The sequence below is a fragment of the Scyliorhinus canicula genome, chromosome 19, assembly GCF_902713615.1.
Source record: "Scyliorhinus canicula chromosome 19, sScyCan1.1, whole genome shotgun sequence".
Taxonomy (NCBI): domain Eukaryota; kingdom Metazoa; phylum Chordata; class Chondrichthyes; order Carcharhiniformes; family Scyliorhinidae; genus Scyliorhinus; species Scyliorhinus canicula.
Window position 1 is genome coordinate 40925023 of NC_052164.1, and position 20346 is coordinate 40945368.

Consider the following 20346-nt stretch of genomic DNA (forward strand, 5'->3'; position numbering starts at 1 on the left):
GGGTCATTAACTACAGAGAACAAATATTACATCCTCATTTTAAATGTAAGCAGAGAACAGAAAAGCCAGCTCACTCCTGGCTGACATCATCATAGAATCATAAAGGAGTTACAGCACAGAAGGAGGCCATTTGGCCAGTTGTGTCTGTGCTAGCTCTTTGCAAGTTCAACTCAGCTAATCCCACTCCCTGGCCTTTCCGTGTAGGTCAACAAATGTTTCATCTTCATGTGCTTATCCAAATCCCTTTTGAAAACCACAATTGAATCTGCTTCCACCACACTCAGGCTGTATAAGAAAGGCTTTTCCTCCTGTCGCCGTTCGTTCTATTGGCAAGCACCTTTAATCAATCTCCTTTGATTTTCGGCCCTTTGGCCAATGGGAATAATTCCAATTTACTCTGTCCCGACCCTTCATGATTTTGAACACTTCTATCAAGTCTCCTTTGGACCTTCTCCAATCGATTCACATAACTGAAGTCCCTCATACCTAGAATCAATCTTGTAAATTATTCCTGTACCCTTTCTAAAATCTTCACATCCTTTTGAAAGTGCAGAGTCCAGAATTGAGCACAGTATTCTATCTGAGGCGAAATCAGTTTTTTGTCAGGATCATCCCTGCTCCCTTGGTTTTGTAATCCATGCCTCCATTTATAAAGCCCAGAATCCCAGATGATATTTCCAGCACTTTCGTAACCTGCCACCTTCAAAACTTTTGGGCATATATACCCCTCTTTAAAATTGTGCCGAGAAATCAAACACTGATTAATGAACCTTTGCATGTATGTTTAAATATGCATGTGAGGTGTATTGATTTAAAAGCGTGCAGAGACAGTAACGTAACTTGGTGCTGCCACTGCTCAGATTCCGAGAGCTTTATTGCTGTCATCTTGGACCCAGAGCTCAGCATTTAAAATATCCTGGGATCTGCTCAGTGGCTCAGTTCACTTTTCCTTATCAATTCAGAATCTTGGAATTTGTGGTTTTGATTTTATAATAATTCAAGCAATGGCTTTAGTGGTTAATTCTCCAACAGAACTGCTGCCTATTTTTTTTACTAAGGAAGTGATAGTGTGCGACCTTGATTTGTGTTGTGTTATTGCTCTCAGTGGATAAGGCACATTGACTCCAATGGCAAGTTCTATTACTATAATCCAGATGGAGACAAATCCGTGTGGGAACTTCCACAGGTAAGAAATCAACTGAAATATTGGAATTTGATTGAATACTGCCATCCTTAAAGAAATAGGATGCTTGTTATGACCACTGACTATGGCACCTAAAAATTAGACTTCTCAAATCATCCTTTTCAGAGAAGAATGAATCAAAGCAGTTCACAGTCAATCAATTATTGTTGAAGTGTAGTTATAATCATTCTGTAGACTAACGGTATGACACAGCACTACTATGTATTTATGTGTTCAGTGGAAGGTGTTGAGTCAATATGCAGGATTCAAATTCCATTCCAGACAGTCTGACCAAATTCAAAATCTGGTTGACATCCACAAGGGAATACTTACATTCAGTGAGTCTGGGTGGTCCTCATTGTAAGGGTTGTGGGAGCGCATAAACCTTTCCTGCTGCTTAGGGCGAGCCACTCTACGGGCTGATATGAAGGTGGCTACTGCTGTTGAAGGAACATTTCTATCAAAGCCAGATTATTAATCAGCCTGAGGAGTCTACCTATACACCACACTCTTCACTCCAGGCGAAGAGCGTGAAGATGGGAAAACAACAGTAGTGGCATGTTTATCGAGGTGATGACATTCACATTCATGACAGATATGCAGTTGGTGTACTGGGAGTATCAGTGCCCATTCGTGGGAGACGAAGAGTGGGATTTTCCGCCCCTTCCAACCAGCGGGATCGTCTGGTCCTACTGAAGGTGACCCACTGTGGAGGGCTCCCCAGTGGTACGGCTGGTGAGGAATATAAATAGCGGTAGACTTCGGAAGATCCCACTGGTGGCCAATGGATCGCAATTGGTCCACGTGCAGCTGTGGTGCCCCACACTTCCCTGCTGCCAGTAAAATACTCGTAGATGGGGATAGATGATAGGAATGAGATAGAGTAGCATGGTGGTACAGTGATTAGCACTGCAGCCTCACAGCACCAGGGACCTAGGTTCAATTCCAACCTCGGGTGACTACCTGTCTGGAGTTTGCACATTCACCCTGTGTCTACATGGGTTTTCTCCGGGTGCTCTGGTTTCCTCCCATAGTCCAAAGATGTGGAGGTTAGGTGGATTGGCCATTCTAAATTGTCCCTTAGTGGCCAACAGTTAGGTGGGGTTATGGGGTTGTGAAGATGAGACAGGGAGGGGAGTGGGCCTGGGTAGGGTGCTCTTTCAGAGGGTTGGTGTAGATTCAATGGGCCAAATGGCCTCCTTGTGCCCTGTAGGGATTCTATGATATTTTGGTGTCGCTGATTCAATCCAGTCCTCTTTGGCACTTCTTTCTCCCTTTTGCCAGATTTTGTGGCCATGTCGGTCTCACTAACATTGATTGGTTTGTAACCAGAGTCATTGTTGTATTTTGAGAATTGTTGATGTGTTGTTGTTTTAATCCTTCGTGGTTGTTATGGTGGCCATTGTGGATCATCAATAGATCTCCCCATGGCCTTTGTGGAATATGAATTCCCCTATTAAGCAGGCGGTGGCTTGCCCAATAGGAAATGTATGGTGGGAGCTTAAAATTGGGTGTTCCACCCTGGACTGCCATCTCCGTAGGTACCTAGGCTTGGATGCATGTGTTGTACGAAGGGGAGCTGCCCTTTCTATTACTGCAACAAAATCAGTTTGTCATCAGAAGACTGGCCTTGGCAAAGTTATTACAGTTCAAGTTTTTTTATAAGTGTTATGAAAATCTCTCCTATTCTCTCCCCCTTCCTCTTGCCAAGACAGTGACTTCTTATTGGAACACCATTCCAAAGGTGTTACTCACCCTCCAGCACAACATCTATTTGGGGATATAGACAAAAAGTCCCATTCCCCCACTGCCCAACTAAGCTGGCAGAAGATGGACACAATAAAAATGAGGGTAGTCACTTACTCTCTTTGACCCCACTACCTTCCTCCCTTGTGTTACTATGAGCAGGTGAGCATGACACCTGCAGGAAAAAGATGTTCTTCTTTGAAGATTCAGATTGGATTAGAATGATGAAATTTGGATCTGACTGCAATTTTATTCAGATACAGGAGTGACGGAGCGGTGACAGTTTCATGGGGGGAATCATGGTCCAGAGGAGGCCCAACCAGAAAAATTGTAAAGGTTCTGCTCCTTATAAGGAAACCTTGAACCTCACTGGTACCAGTCAACCTCAGTTGTGCCTTTTGGGTTTCTGGTTGCATTTCCTGTCACCAAATGACCACTAGTGGAATTGGCTGTGCTGAGTTGGGACTCTGGAAAGATTGAGGCCCAGCTGTTAAGAACAGCCAAATTTGCATCCCCCTGGATTTGCTGATTCACTTCAGCGTTCATGTGCATCGTCCATCGACCGATTGTCTCTTGTAACCAGGGTTGCACCTTTTCCTGCCTCATGAGGAAGGTATACCTGCCCCTTTTCAGAAATTGGTGTTTTCTATCTACTCAGACCATATCTCTGTGTAACGTGTAACATGTACAACTCTTTAGGCTATTTGTCCCTGTTGGTGCAATAATTGATGCTTTCACCCCTCCTCCAGTATGGAACTCCCTCTAATCGACTTAGTGCAGGGAATGGAGTGGACCAAGAAGGAAATTTTGTTTTCTCAAACTGGCGTCATGGCAACACACTGAAACCAATCTCATCTTTGCGTTTGGATATTGAGGAGAAGGTGAGTAAAGTGATGAACCTCAGCATAGAGATTTGCATGTTTTTAGCCCTCGGAACCCTTATTGACTGGGGCTGGTGGTATCGTTGGGTTAGTTGCTGACCTTTCACCTGCCCCCAAAGGTCCTAAGTAACTGAAGATATTTGATATGGGGGAGTGGGTTCAACTTTACACTAATGTTTAGCTATTGGCAGTCCAGTCCCCAGGATGTGTGCTTACCATTTTTACTTAGTGAAGGCAGTAAGGGTGCTTTGTGTTCGAGTCAAACAGGGGTAAAGTTGAGTGATTGGTGGAATGTTCACTTTGAACCTGATACATTTGACCTGGGATTAGACAGTTTAAAGTTACCAATTACCCAGCATGATTATTCACACTATGATGAACATAAACACATGGGTTCGTTGAAATATCTTGACCGCATCCTCTAACCCTGGAATATAACACAAACTCTGGAATAAGCCAAGTATGAGTGTGTGGAGCGATAGTGCATTTTTCTTCACGTTTATAAGAAATGGTAGCAGGAGCAGGCCATTCAGCCCATCGAGCTTGCTTCACCAATCGATAAGATCATGGCTGATTTAACTGTGTTCTTGGGCAGGATTCTCTGGTCACCGGGGTGGAAGAATCCAAACCTTTAACTTTTCCACGTACCCTCTGCCCTTAACTCCCTTCTTGATCAAGAATCTGCCTGTCACAGCCTTCAATATATTCAATGACCTGGCCTTCACTGCTCTCTGAGGAAGTGAATTACAAACAGTAAGAGAAGAAATTCTTCCTGATCGCCATCTTAAATGGGAAACCGCTGGTTCGAGGTTCACCCATGAAAGGAAACACCTGCCCAGCATCCAGTCTTTCAAACCTTTTGTAGGCCGCAAATGTGTCCGAACCAAGTTGTTAAAAAAAACTTAGTTTACTGCAATTCACTTATATTGGCAATATACGTCAGATCCCAGCTGGCGCTCTTTCGGTTCCATACCTGGCCACCTTTATACAGATCTTAACCATGAGTTACATATGCCTGCCTGTCTCCTTAGCAGAGGACTACATATTCAGCTAGACTCACGGGGTGACTGATTGCTCCAACCCCATAGGTCTTGTGCAGGTTATAACAAACCTCCTTGAATCTTGTGTGTTTCAATAAGGTCACCTCCCATTCTTCTGAACTCCAATGAGAATGGCATTTTCCCAATGGCAGAGGCCAGATGATCGGGCCTTCAGTTTTTTGCCTTCTTCCTCCTTTCTTGAATACCACTGTTACATTTGCAGTTTTCCCATCCCGCAGGTGTTTCCAGAATCTAGGAAACTTTGAAAGATTAGAACCAATGCACCCAGTTGAGCTGCACTCATTTAAGCTGCTAGGATGCAGGCTATCAGCTTCAGGGGACCTGTCAGCCTTCGGGTGGAATTTATCATCCCCTCACGCTGGTGGGATTTTCTTGTCCTGCCAAAGTCAATGGTCTGTCGAACGGCAATCACATTGTTTACCGCCTTGCCTCCACCGAGACGAGCTGTCAAATTCCACCCTTAGTCCCATTAAATTTCCTGGGGTGCGATTTTAATAAATGGGACCAAAGTCCCATTGCAAGCACATTTAGTCATCTGTTTCCCAGCATTCACTATGCCAAGAAAAACATCGCCATAAAACACCAACCATGTTAGATAAGGGGCCCTCAGCAGGGACTGCATGCCCGAGGCTGCACATGGCCCCGTTTTGTGCACTGAGGATCTCCGCTCGCTGGAACGCCTCAGAATGCAAGTGCCAGGGTGCCAAGGTGCACCAGAAGTGCCAGGATACCATTCTGACCAAAGGGCATGCACCTGGAGGTCCTCTGATCTCCTGGGAGACGCCCACGCCTGCCATTTCATCTGGTCCCCGTTTGTGGAGAAAAGTACTGAACGGTGCTCACCCGAGGTCTCCGAAGTGAGGGAGATTGAACCCAAGCCTTGGGTAACTCGAGAATCTGTTCTAATATGCAGATTTGCTAAAAAGTGATCCCACCCACAATGGGCAGGATTTACATTGCAGCGTCTCACGAGATTGCATTGGATCTCGCGAGGTGTTGCGAGCCAGATAGATTCCAGGAGCTGGGTCACGCTGCACGGCGGTGATCTGATGTTTGGACACAGCGTGGCTATTCAATCTTGCCCCTAGTGTTTTTTCTCTATTGATCGTGTTTGTTTTAAATTCCTCCCTCCCTTTTGCCTGTTGATTTTCTACCATTCTTGGAAAGCTTGGGCGCAATTCTCCGCACTCACGACGGTGCGGAGAATAGTGTGGCTCGTAAAATTTTACGGCCACACTGGCCCAACGCCCTCCCGCTATTCTCTCCCCCCCCCCCCCCCCCACGCCCGACTCCCGATACGAATCGCTGCCGCCGTTTTTTTACGGCCAGCAGCGATTCTCAGCTGTCCGATGGGCCGAGTTCCCAGCCCTTTACGGCTGTTTTTACGAACGGCAAACACACCTGCTCTGGCCGTTCGTAAAAACGGCCGTAAACTCCCGATTTTTAAAACCATGGCACCGATTGGCACGGCAGTACCACGGCCGTGCCAAGGGTGCCATGGGCCCGCAATCGGTGGGCACCGATCGTGGGCAGCGGGTCCGATGCCCACGCACTCTTTGTCCCTCCGCCGCCCCGCTGTATCACTTTGCGGGGCGGCTGAGGGGCATCCCGGCCCGTGCATGCGCGGGTTTCGCGCAAATGCGCGATGATGTCATCCGCGCATGCGCGGGTTGGAGTCTTCCAATCCGCGCATGCGCGGCTGACGTCATATGACGCGTCAGCCGGCGCTAACTCTGGCAAGCGGGCTTAACAAAATTCGTTAAGCCCGCGATGCCGGAGTTTACGGCGGCGGCATGCTAGCCCCGACCGGGGACCAGAATCGGTTCCCGGTCGGGGAGGGGGGGGCTGGCGTCAAACCCGCCCGGATTTGACGCCAATCTTACGATTTCTCCCCCTATGGGAGAATCGCGCCCCTTATTTTTGTGTTCTGCTGTGAAGACTGACACAAAGTATTTCTTCAAAGCCTCCATCATTCCCTTGTTTATCATTATTAATTCCCTAGTCTCTTATTATTAATTCCCTAGTCTCAACCTCAACACTTTAAGTTATTTCCTCCCTTTTTATGTACTTGCCAAAGCTTTTACTGTCTGTATTATGTTTCTTGCTGGCTTTCTCCTACTCCAGTTTCTCCTCCATTGTTATTCTATCTGTCATCCTTTGCTGGTTTCGAAACCTTTCTCAAACTTCTGGGCTGCCACTTGTATTTGCAGCTTTGTTTCAATTCGATGGCATCCTCAGCTCCTTTCGTTAACCGTGGATGGTGTAATGAGGTCAGCTCGTCCTTTTTCTGACAAGTTCTTGGACAAGGATGCCAATGGTTATCCTCTGACCTAGTTGGGGAAGAGGCTTGTGTTCTGCTTTTGATTCATGTCACCAGTTCCTGAACAAAATTGGAGTTTATGCTCCCTTCGCAAATCATGAGCAATTTTGCAGTTTGACAACTATTTTACCACACTGTACTTTCATTGAAAATGACTGGTGCTGCTGGTCACGGGCCAGTCTGAGCCATGTTTCAAATGGACGTTTGCTAGCGAGTAAATCTGGTTTGTTCTTTTCGCACTACCTCATCATTGCTTTACCTCAGCAATATCGCGAGCAGCAGGCTCACTACACCAGTAAGATCACCATATTTGCTGCATGTTCTGAGTTGCAGACTGCAATTTGTCAATGTACTTTGTCAATTATTCATTTTGTCTACTATGTACGTACTGTGTACGTTCCCTTGGCCACAGAAATATACTTTTCACTGAACTTCGGTACATGTGACAATAAACCAATCAATCAATCTTCCTCAGAGACCTAGGATGAGGCAGGCCAAGCTCACTTTATAATTATCAAGTGTAAGAAACATTTCATCGTTCTGGCAGTGTTCATCAGTCCAACCAATAATTGACCGTCCCTGCGTTCAACAGGATGCACCAACATGCAGAGAACTAACTAGCGTCACAGCAGCTTGGATCCTACCAACCCCATCCATAGAGACCCTCAAGAACCCCCATAACTCGCCTCATGGCTCAATAAAACCATTTATAGATACAAATCAAACATCTCCAACTGCATAACACTGATGAAACTTTATGGAAAGTGTGGGCATTAAGTGAGCTTTAATTGTGGCAGGGCAGGAAGGCCATTCATGGGGGTTTCCACCAAGAATTTCATTAGGGCAGTAGAGTCCCCAATCACCACCCTTCCGCCTGATTAAATATAGTCCCCGCAAACAAGCACCCAACGGTCGAGGAGGGCATTCATCTCCGCCATTGGTTGGGATGAATAGGGCCATTTACTTGATTTACTTGCCTCATCCTGCCGCTGCGATTCAGCCAGCATCAAACAATTCCTTTAAAGAAAATCTTATCAGGAATGCTTGTGGGCTTCTGCTGGGGATTCTCTAATTCAAGGTCACTCGGTGCCTGATCGAGTGACCCGCCATTGGAAATGGACTCACTAAGAGCCACCACCCACCCCTCCCTCCCCGCCTTGCTGCGGATCACCCTCTCCCACACAACCCACTCCGTAACTGCCCTCCCAATGTCACTCATCTGCGCCTGCGTCCCTAGGTATTCCTCAGTTGGGTACAGTACTGGTACCAACCAGCACATTCCCAGTGGCTCTGCCGAGCAGTGAAGAGCTGCTGGCTTCTATTTGACCTGCAGCTCTTGGCGAGGGGTACTTGTGCCCCCTAGGGTCCTTGATCCTGGGGAATGCCCTCCACTGCCCAGTTAAGTGTCTAAAAGGAACTTAATATAGAAAATCTTCCCAAAAAGAAGGAACCTGGAGAGTCAAGGTTTTTAGCATCTGCAAAAGTAGATAAATCGACAGGCGCAAATGAAATGTGTCTTCAGCTACTTAGAAAAGGAAGGAAGGAAACCGTGGCGACTCTGAACATAATTTTTCAATCCTCTCCAACTATAGGTGAGATGCTGGAGGATTGGACAATTGTAAAGTTGTACCATTCTTTAAAAAGGAAGGGAGGGATAAGCCAATTAACTTTAGGCCAGACAACCTAACATCTTAGGGTGAGCAAATTATTGGAAAAGGTCCACATGGAGAGTATGCATCATCACTTAGAAATGCACAGATCAATGAGGGTCAGTCAGCATGGATTGTTAAGGGTGGCACATGTTTGCATAACCTGATTGACTCTCCTGGTTGCCTCCTCAAAGAACTCAATGAGGCTAGTGCATTCAGTGAGAATTTGCACAAAACTTTTGACAAAGTCACACATGGCAGACTGACCAGAAAAGATAAAAGCCTATGGGATCCAAGGTCAAGTGGTAGGAAGCAAAGGTTGGTGGGTACTTTTCTGTAGAGTTCAGTATTAAGTTTCCCATTTCTCATGATGTATATCAATGATTTTCACTTGAATACAGGGAGCATGATGAAGAAGTTTACAGACGAGACAAAAGTTGGTCTGGTTACTAGTCATGAATCATAGAGTTTTAAAACACAGCAAGAGGCCCTTTAGCCCATTGTTTCCACGCTGGCTGTCAGCAGCTTGTATTCTATTGTAATCCCATTTTTCAGCACTTGGCCTTGTGTGCTGTGGAGTTTCAAATGCTCATCTAAATGCTTCTTAAATGTTGTGAGGGTTCTCGCCTCCACCACCTTTTCAAGCAGTGACTTCCAAATTCCCACCACCCTCTGGGTGAAAATCTTTTTTTCCTCTCTAAATCTCCAGCCCCTTACCTTAAATCTGTACTCCCTTGTTAATGCCCTGCTATGAAGGGGAAAGGTTCATTCCTATCTATCCCATCTACCTATCTCATAATTTTGTGAACCTCAATCAGGTTCCCCCTCAGCTAAGGAGAACAGACCCAGCCTAACTAGCCTCTTTTCATAGCTGAAACGCTATTGAAAAAGAAAGTTGAAGGCCAGGTGGGCAGGATAGTGGCAAATGGACTTCATTCTGGAAAGTTTGGGGTAATGCACTTGGGAAAGGATGACAAGGTCACATAGTACGAAATAAATGACACAATGATGAGAGTGGCAGGACAGGTCGATAAGGAGGCTGGGAAGACATACAGAATACTTTCTTTAATCAGCCGGGGCATTGCATATAAGAGCAGGAAGGTTAGACTAGAACCACAGGCTACAGCTGGGCAACTACACATGGGTTCTGGTTAGCACATCGCAGGAAGGATGTGATCGTGCTCGAGCGGATGTAGAAGATATTCACAGAGATGTTACCCGGACTGGAGAATTTTAGTTATGACCTCTGTTTGGACAGGCTTGGATTGATTTATTTGAAACAGAGGAGGCTGAGAGGAGATTTAATTGAGGAGCTGAGATAGAGTGACTAGAATTGACCCAATCCTTTTAGCAGAGAAATCACTAAATAGGAATATGGATTTCATACATTGGCAGAAGCATTAGAGGAAGTTGAAAAATATCCAGAGGGTGATGTAAGTCTGCAGCTCATTGCTTGAGCTGGCCCGTGTTAAGGGAGGAGAGAGGGGAATAAAGGTTTAAGGTGAGAATCCCAGACCATAGGGCTTGACAGCCTGGCCATCAAAACTGGATTGCAGGAAAGGGAGGGTTGACAAATGGCTAGAATCCTGAAGCCACCCAACTTTGATTCTATGTAGAGTAGCTCAAATTCCTCCTTAACCTGTTTGGTGCCAAGCAGCCTGTGAACTCGGAGGCTCAACACCACCATTATATTGGCAAATTACTGGCCTGAATTGGGTCCAGAATATTGGCAACTATTTCTGAACATTTAGAGAGGAGACATTGGGCGGAATTCTCCGCTCCCGGGAAAAATCGGGAGGGCCGTCATGAACTCGGCCGAGTTTCACGACGGCCTCGGAGGCCGCTCCTCGCCCCCTATTCACCCTTCCCGGCGGGGCTAGGAGCAGCGCTCCATAACTCTCGGCCGTGGGGGCGTCGCGCCGAGAGTGACGCGGCCGGCGCGCCTAATGACGTCAGCCACGCATGCGCAGGTTGGCCGGCTCCAACCCACGCATGCGCGGCTGACGTCACGACGCTGACAGCTCGAACCAGCGCATGCTCGGTGGCCGTCTTTCCCCTCAGCCGCCCCGCAAGATGTGGCGGCTTGATCTTGCGGGGCGGTGGAGGGGAAATAGTGCGTCCGATTGAGACGCCGGCCCGACGATCGCGGGCCTGTCCCCTCCCGAGCATAGTCGTGGTGCTCATTCCCCACCAGGCCCCCTACAAGCCCCAAATGGGCATCTCCACACCCGCTTCACGACGGCAGCAACCAGGCGTGGTTGCCGCCGTCGTGAAACGGTCGCGAACGGCAGGCCGCTCGGCCCATCCGGGTCGGAGAATCGCCGGTCACCGTGAAAAACGGCGAGCGGCGATTCTTCCGAGCGGGGGGGTGGGGAACCGCGGGGAGCGCCAGGGGGTCGTGGAATTAGCCGGGGGCCCTCCCGCGATTCTCCCACGTGGCGTGGGGAGCGGATAATCGCGCCATTATCTTTGTCCTGTGTTTGTTAATAGATGGTGTAATTTCATCAATAAATGGTTTTTAAATGCAAAAAGGTGTCTTGGGATATTTGAGCAAGATGTGAACTTATGCATGGGAATGTGAATCATGGATCATTCAGTTAATGGTGAATTCAGATTGTATTTTTTTAAAAGTATTTTTATTTAGGTTTTGCAAAATTTTTCATAATAAAACAGTCGTAACCATAATAACAAAACAAACTAGAGTGAACATTAACATAGTGAAAAAAGAGAATATGCAATAACAATTAAATAGACATTACCCCACGCGGCCCAGTCTTCCCACTCCATCCCAATAAAGCACTCACCCCCCCCCCCCCACCACCCCGCCCCTTCCCCCCCCCCCCCATGGATTGCTGCTGCTGCTGACATTTTAATTGGCCCCAAGAAAGTCGACGAACGGCTGCCACCTCCGAGAGAACCCTAGCGTAGACCCTCTCAAGGCAAATTTTATTTTCTTGAGGCTGAGAAACCCAGCCATGTCGTTAACCCAAGTCTCTACACTCGGGGGCTTCGAGTCCCTCCACATTAATAAAATCCGTCTCCAGGCTACTAGGGAGGCAAATGCCAAGACGTCGGCCTCTTTTGCCCCCTGAACTCCCGGGTCTTCTGACACTCCAAAGATCGCTATCTCTGCACTCGGCACCACCCATGTGTTGAGCACCTTGGACATTGCCCTCGCCAATCCTTGCCAGAACACTCTAAGCTCCGGGCATGCCCAAAACATGTGGACATGGTTTGCAGGGCTGCCCTTTCACCTCATACAACTGTCTTCTACCCCAAAAAACTTACTCATTCTCGCTGCCATCATGTGTGCCCAGTGGACCACCTTAAATTGAATTAGACTGAGCTTGGCACATGATGAGGAGGAATTAACCCTGCCCAGGACCTCTGCCCACAAACCCACTTGCAACTCCTCACCTAGCTCCTCCTCCCACTTGCCCTTGAGCTCCTCCACTGGGGTTTCCTCCGCCTCCTGTAGTTCCTGGTAGATATCCGACACCTTCCCCTCCCCCACCCAGGTGCCGGAGACCACCCTGTCCTGTATCCTCAGTGGCTTCAGCGTCGGAAGGCCACTACCTGTTTTTTCAGGAAGGCTCGTACTTGCAGATATTTAAAGGCGTTTCCGGGCGGCAGATTAAATTTGCCCTCTAGCGCCTTCAAACTGGGAAAGCTTCAGTCTGTGAACAGATCTCCCATCCTTCTGATGCCTGTCCTCTGCCAGCTCTGGAACCCACCATCCATCCTATCCAGGACTAACCTGTAATTGTGGCATGTCGGGGTCCACACCGACGGTCCCTCCACCCTCTTGTACCTCCTCCACTGTCCCCAGATCCGCAGTGTCGCCACCATGAATTCAGATTGTAACCCGAGTATGGGAATACAAATGGACTTCAATGTGTTGAAACACAAATGGTTCCTACTGTTGAGTAAAGTCGTTAGGTGATCGGTATTGTGTGTTGCATCATAAACAAAATACAGTGGATCTCGACAAAGATTTTATTTTCACAAAAATTCCAGGAAATGCAGTTCAAAGATGTGCAGGGAGGGTAGATTGGCCATGCTAGATTACCCTCGGTGTTCAAAGATGTGCAGGGAGGGTAGATTGGCCATGCTAGATTACCCTCGGTGTTCAAAGATGTGCAGATTAGGTGGGATTACGAGGATAGGATGGGTTAGTGGGCCTAGGTAGGATGCTCTTTCAGAGGATCGGTGCAGACCCTATGGGCTGACTGGCCTCCTTCTACACTTTCAGAATTTTATGTTTTAAGATTCTGCAATTATATATACATATATATATTTGTTCACTCTGGATGGAAAGTCTAGTTAATGGTGAATCGGGTATGTGCCTTATTGCTGTTTTGGTGTGATGTATCTGTGTGTGTATCTGTCTGTGTGTGTATTTGTCTGTGTGGTATGTGTATATCTGTATGTGTGTCTGTGTGTGTGCGTAATATATTCCAGGGCGTTTCAACACAACTATTTCACATCATTCTCCTACTGAGCTTCTGAAGGGAGTGGAAGAAATATAATTCAGTGAATCAAAACATACTTAAAAATGACAGGAATAAGGCGCTAACACAGTTAATTCCGTCTGGTCCCTGACATTCTCACTGGAAACTTCACTAAACACTGGACACATCACAGAGACTCAGAGATATCGGCCGGGATTCTCCGATCCCCCACCGGGTGGGTCTAATTCTCCCGCCCCCCAAAAATTGCCCCGGCATGAGTCGCACCACCCGCCTCGGAGAATGGCGCGGTCCGGCACGACTCAATGGGCCCCGGGGCTGACCGAATTCTCCGGCCCGCGATGGGCCGAAGACCCGCTCATTCTTTGCCGGTCCCTCCACCGTAAATTAGAGTAGGTCCCTTACCGGCGGGACCTCGCGGCGCATGCGGGCTCCGAGGTTCCTGGGGGGTCGCGGGAGGATCTGGCACCGGGAGGTGCCCCCATGGTGGCCTGGTCAGGGCCCACCGATCTGCGAGCGGGCCTGTGCCATGGAGAAATAAATCATTACTCAGTCTTACATTTATTTACAGAGTGAAATATTACAAGCATATACCTCCTACCTCACCACCCAAAGTTTCAGTGAGTGTCTCTTTATATGTGCTCAAGTGAAACCTCAGTTAATGGCCTCCGACTGCATATGATTCAACAACTGATGCACAATCAACAATCATCCCCAAATGCTCTCAGGATTTGACTAAAATCCATAACTTTGGGGCCCTCCTGCCCTCCCATACCCTGTTTCGAAATTCCCATAATCAGGTGGGAATTGCCACATGATGTGAACATGACCAACTGATTGAGAATGATTTTGGTGTAAATTAATTTTTGTTCTGTTTCTTAAAGGCATCACATGCTACACACAGGCGAAATGCGTCTGATTTCAGTGCCGAGCTTGCACTTGGGAACCGTGTTGAAATTCTCCTCCCGCACGTTAGTGTTTTCTGTTTGTGAGCGAGGCCATCTCATTCTTCACAATGGTGCACGTTAATACTAACACCATGACCTGGTGGCCAGCTATATCCCCAACAAAACATGCTTTTTATATATGATTTTTTAACAGGGGTCCTGTCTTCTGGTGACATCTTTTTACATCTCTGGATTCTTTGCTCTATCTGGTTCTTTTCTAATAGTGACCTCCACTTTAGGTCTGATGCTCTTTTCAAGCCATTAGCTTGCTGTTGCCTGGGTCTATCTATTGTTATGCAGGTTCTGACCATTTCCTGAAGGGACACTTTGTATCTGCGGATGTATGTAGCTTTAATGTATTCCTTTCCTGAAGCTATTTTCTGTTCACCAGAGCTATTGACTGGGGAGTTTGATGCGGCATAGAAAAGCACAGGATTGGCCCTGTTGCTCCTGCATTTCAGCGTGTACTCATTTGCTTTTTTTCTCTCTTGAACTTATTTAGTCTCTGTCACTGGACAAAGCTGGAATTCTAAACAAAGCCAAGGTGGCAGATAACGGGAAGCGCATAAGGTAAGAAGCCTTTCTGAGCTCGCTCCAAAACTTTTGTGGGGCTTGTGTCGCTGCACTGGCTCTGGAGGCAAACTTGTGGCTAAATTTGCAGATGTTTAGGTGGCTTTCACGATAAGCGTGCTGCGACTAAAGCAATGTGATAGACTGTTTCCTTCCTGTGTCTCTTATTCTCAGATGTCTCAATGTTAATAATCCAAGTTGAAGATAAAAGCAAGTCCTTTAAAGCATATTTCCTTTCAGTTCTGTGATATAACACCGGGTGCATCAATTAGATCATAACTAGACCTTTCAATTTGACATCCTCCTGTTCCTATTTTCTATGTTTGTAATAAGACTTAGACGAGCAGAAGTAGGCCATTCAGCCCATCACATCTGCTCCGCTCTTTCAATGAGGTCATACATTTTAATTTTATTTTTCTCTTGACAAATATTATCCTGACATTCGCCTAATAAGGTGGAAGTGGCAGAATTTCCTTTAACTTGAGTACTATATAGTTTAAAATGGTGTTTTTGACTTTCACATTTCTAACCTTCCTTTCCCATAGATTGTGGCCAACATACCCTCTTATCACAGGGGTGAACACCATGCCAATAATTCCTTTATGCTCTGGTGTTTCAAGCATGAATTTACTCCTGTTACTCTGAGACATTACTCCTGTTTCTCAGGGCATTATTCCTGCACTGGGGATTTTACTGTCAGAGCTCGGAGATTTACGTCTGATATGAAGGACTTTACTTCTACCACTGAGTGGTTTTATTCTCATCATTCAGGACCATTCACAAATTAAGCAGACCCCACTATTCATTTGCTCCTGTTAAACTCAGAGTTAAATCCCACACACAGGGGCCTGACTCGCATCATCGAAAATATTGTCTGGGTTTTTCCGATCTAGCTGCAGTGGATACAACAGGGCAGCTAAAAGTCCCGACCAAGGTGGGGCCAGAAGTGCCTTCCAGCTGGTGGGACCAGAAATCACACCCCCCCCCCCCCCCCCCCCCCCCCCCACACTTTATTACCAATAATTTTGGTTCATTTGTAGTCACCAAAAACATGGGACGATATGACTAACCATAGGCCTACATTTTCAGGATGATGGGCACTTGGCACCCACCATCCGGAAAATGTTGTCAGGAAGCACATTGCTGCTGGCTCCGACAGGCCTACTGCCATTTTATGCTCTAATGAGCAATCACTGGCTGCACGCAGGACTTCTGTCCTCACTTGGAAAGAAGTTCCTACCTCAGAGAGCTGTTGACCCATCCAGGCACAGCACTGCAACGGCTGGAAGATGTACTGCAGTACCATTTCTGGGACTAAGTGCAGGAAGCTGGTATCAAGGTAAATGGCAAGGGTCCTGGGGAGTGAAGGGTAGGGGTTGTCCTGGGGGGTAGCGAGGAGGGTGATCTCAGTGTCGCGTTAGGCTGAGTGGGTGTGTCGGCAGCGAGGAGGTCCAGCAATCTCTGGTGCATGAGATGAGGGTGCCCCAGTCTGAAAGTGGTCTGTCAATGGAGATAATTCCCCCTTCCTCCCCCCTTCCCACCCAAAATAGAAACTGAAAATCTACATCCACCCTCAATCATCAGGTGCCACCTAGCCTGAATTGAGGCTCGTTGGGAAAAGGCGCATAAGTAGGTATTAAGTGGCGACTTAAGAGCCTTAATAGGGGCAGTAACGGGCTTCCTGTCTGCCCCACCATAACATCGCATCTGGTCCAGATCTCTACGGAATCCCGGCCATGTAATTCTTTGCTCCCCCACCCCCACCACCTCAAAACCCACCGTCTTTTTTTCAGGTGCTTAATTTTTGATGCCTTAACCTTGAAAGTAAAGGTCAAGGTAGTCTGCCTCAGGTTACCCAGCTGTTACAGCTGGGAGACTGGCTTTGGCTTGTCAATGGTCAACCTAACGGATATGTGTTACAGTGTGGATATTAGGGATTCTTGGAGGAAGCTTAATTCAGGAAATGCTCATTTATTATTTTTTGTTTGCTTTGGTATTCTTCACTGATTTTCTCTCCTCCAATCCTCTCTCAAGGATCACGCTCCTTATAGCATTAGCTAAGCTGACAGGCTGTTATTCATGTGTGAGCATTGATTATTTGACCATATGAGTAACCAGAGCCAAGCCCAATTCTGCCTTCATTCAATGTTCTTCATTTCAAAAAGGGAGTAAAGGTATTGTTCAGAATTGGGAACCCAGCAGAGATTAGCTACTTAGCAACCGATCAAACCTGGCACCTTGCTGGTGTGAATAAATCAGTAACTCAATGACTCATCCCACTGAACATAAGGAGAGTGAAATATATGCACCCGAATAGCACTTGCCTCAAACATTGTCTTAACCACCATACTGAATTCTGATCTCAACAGAGCTAAACTGTCTGTTAACTGTTATTTCCTCTCTTTATTTGTTAATCCTTTCACCGGATGGGGGTGTAGTTGGCTAGGCCAGCATTTGTTGCCCATCCCTAATTGCCCCTGAGAGGGTGATGGTGAGCCACCTTCTTGAACCTCCATAGTCCATGCAGCGCAGATATACCCACAGTGCTGGTAAAGAGAGAGCTCCTGGATTTTGACACAGTGACTGTGAAAGCACAGCGATATATTTCCAAGTTAGGGCAGTGTGGCGTTCGGCTGAGGAATTGCAGGTGGTGGTGTTCCCATTCATCTACTGGGGTCAAGGTTCACGGGAAAGGCAAGCAACCCCAATAATCACTGCCTTGATCCCTCCAAATGATTTTAGATTGAAGTGAGCGTTTCATGTGACAGAATGATAATGGGCTGGATGACGTTGCTTGGTGGGGACGAGATTGGAGGCAGGCGTGAGCTAAAAATAGCTGCAGCATGCTGGTTTCTCAGCTCCATTCCAGCTCTGGGCCAGTTTTGGGGAGTGGGATGTAAGGGCCAGCAGGGCTATCTACTTACATGTGGCTGAAGCTAATCATAGTCATTAAAAGCCCAATTAAGGCCAATTAAAGGAATTGTCTGGTCATTCTCCCGATTTTGCAGTCAGTGAAGGCCAGTTTAGTTGTCCAGACGTGGGCTTCCAGCAGCCCGCTGGGAGATAAGCGCACTGAGCAACATCTAGAGGTCCTACTTGCCGGTCAGAGTGCAGGTGACCCTGTGGAAGGGTCCCCAACTGCCACCACAACACTCCACCCCAGCTTTTCAATCTATTTCTTAATCAAAGATGTAAGACAGTTGGAAAAAGGGCACCTCCATATTGAAATGCCCTCTCTCTTACTTATCTTCCGTGACAACTTCCTGCTGCTCTCAAGCGAGAAGGCCTCTAATTGGCTCTCCTGCTCTGAGGGGCCTCCAACGTCCTTAATTGGATGGCAAAGCTGTTTCCAGGCCAATTACGAAGGCACAAATGAAAATCACAGTAGAATCATAGAATCCCTACAGTGCAGAAGGAGGCCATTCTGCCCATCAGGTCCGCACCGACCCTCTGAAATAGCACCATACCTAAGCCCATGCCCCCCCCCCCCCCCCCTCCCATCCCCATAACCCAGTAGCTTGTCCTCTTTTGGACACTAAGGACAATTTAGCATGGCCAATCCACCTGACCTGCATCTTTGAATGCGACCGTTGAGTGACAGTTTCCCCAAGGGAGTGGCTCTGGCATCTGGAAATATTCCCCACCTCTGTTTCCTGCTTCAAGAGGGACAATCCAGCCCATCATCACACAACAGCATTTTTATGTAGATTGTAAGATTTAATTCTATACTTTAGTATCCCAGCACAGAGCTTTACGCAATAGGAAATGCATATTAGTAATTTTGGTTAGCAGGGGGACATAACATGTGGTTTCAATGGATGGAAATTCATGTCCTCTGCAAATCAGGATACTGACCTTTGTGCTCATACAGCTGATATATCCACCTTTGTTTTGAAACTCTGTGCTAGGATTGTTGAACCATAAAACCTATCCCTTAATCCACATTCCTGCTGTATAATATTTCATTGCTGAACTTTGATTACTGTAACATTTAGTGAACAAAAAGCTTGTAGGGAATTGCTGCTTTTCCTCAGTATAACTGAATAATGTTGTCATTAAGAGTGAACCCTCAAGAATGCCCAGTTCACAGGTACTTGGATTCTATCCATTCAAGATCTGGAAATACCACCCAAGCATTTTTCACTCTTGAGTAACCAGGATGTTTCCATTTTGTAATTCCTGGCAATTGAATGCTGGCAATTAATTTGTTTGACTAAATCCGCCTTTGAATATCACCAACATCACATGATTAGCTGCACCCTATCCACAATAATTAATACATTCCAACTCTCCTAAATACCAATGGGTTTCATCCCTTTAGTAAACCACTTGAACTTCAGTCAATTACACAAAGTTACAGTCGCCAGAAAGATTGATTTTCCAATTTCTCGCAAGCCGTTAGCGCACGCTGGAAAATCCTCCAGAAAGCCGGAACTTCCGGTTGCGGCTATGCCTAGGTAGGTCGCACGGTTGGCAGCTCCCGCCGATAACGGACTTTTAGGCCCTTTTACGGAGCTCCAGCGGCACTTGGACGACGATTCCCAGTGTGGGTCCCCCAGCGCTGTATGGAGTGGACCAGGAGTGGGGCGATCAAAAAAGCGGCTTTGGAGAAGAGAGGAGAACGGGTGCGAAAATCCATAGAAACCCATCATTCCCCAATGTGCGCTTAAGCCACAAAGATGCAGATGAGGATTCGGAAAATCTAACTCATAACATTCTTCTTCGGGTGAAAGCTGGGAAATGTAATTCAAGTGGACGGCACCAATGCAGAGCTACCACTGCTGTACTGAAGCTTAAATCAGATGACAGTACATTGTATGGTCCCATGAAAATCATAAACCCTGACAAGACCTCAAGAACAATCAATATGCCTGTGTGTAGGGAGCAGCAGGTGGGGAAATACGGTCCTTTGCCTTGTGTTGGTGGTTCCCCATTGGAGTGGGTCTGGCACCTGGAAATCCTGAGATTATTCCCTTTGAGACCCTGCTTTCTAATTTATTTCCTAGATCTCTATGTTCAGCTTTCAGGACCTCATCCCTCTTCTTCCCTACATTATTGGTGCCGATATGGACCAAAACCTCTGACGGTTCACCCTCTCCCTTCAGAATGTTCTGCAGCTGCTCAGTGACAACTTTGACCTTGGCACCTGGGAGACAAAATACCATCCTGGTGTCACACCTGCAGCCACAGAAATGCCTACCTGTTCCTTTGATGGTAAAATCCACTATTGCTCTCCCATTCTTTCTTCCCCCGCCCTGTGCATGGACCTGGTTCTTGCTGCATTCCTCTAAGAAACCACATCCCCCAACATATCCAAAACAGAGAGAGTGAGAGATCAAGGGGACTCCTGTCCTACCTGCCTAGTGTTTTGCTCTGTCTGGTAGTCAACCATTTTCTTTGTGCCTGTGTACTCTTTTACCTGCAATGTAACCATCTCACTGTACATGCTATTCTTGAAGGTCTCATCCTTGAGGATGCTCCACAGTGACTCCAGTTGCTGCTCCAGCTCTGAAATGCAGA

At 47.0% G+C, this 20346-nt stretch overlaps 1 protein-coding gene across 5 annotated transcripts in view; it reads left to right on the forward strand.

The window, feature by feature from the left end:
• Window positions 1–20346, forward strand: part of LOC119954069 (rho GTPase-activating protein 27-like) — a 242032-nt gene that overhangs the window by 176988 nt on the left and 44698 nt on the right. For 4 of the 5 annotated variants that reach the window (XM_038778892.1, XM_038778893.1, XM_038778896.1 and 1 more), the window contains 4 exons: window positions 1106–1186; window positions 3679–3810; window positions 14194–14280; window positions 14759–14826. In XM_038778892.1, the coding sequence (XP_038634820.1) occupies window positions 1106–1186; window positions 3679–3810; window positions 14194–14280; window positions 14759–14826 (368 nt within the window). The remainder of the gene's footprint in view (window positions 1–1105; window positions 1187–3678; window positions 3811–14193; window positions 14281–14758; window positions 14827–20346) is intronic. The other variant, XM_038778894.1, reaches the window with a different exon arrangement.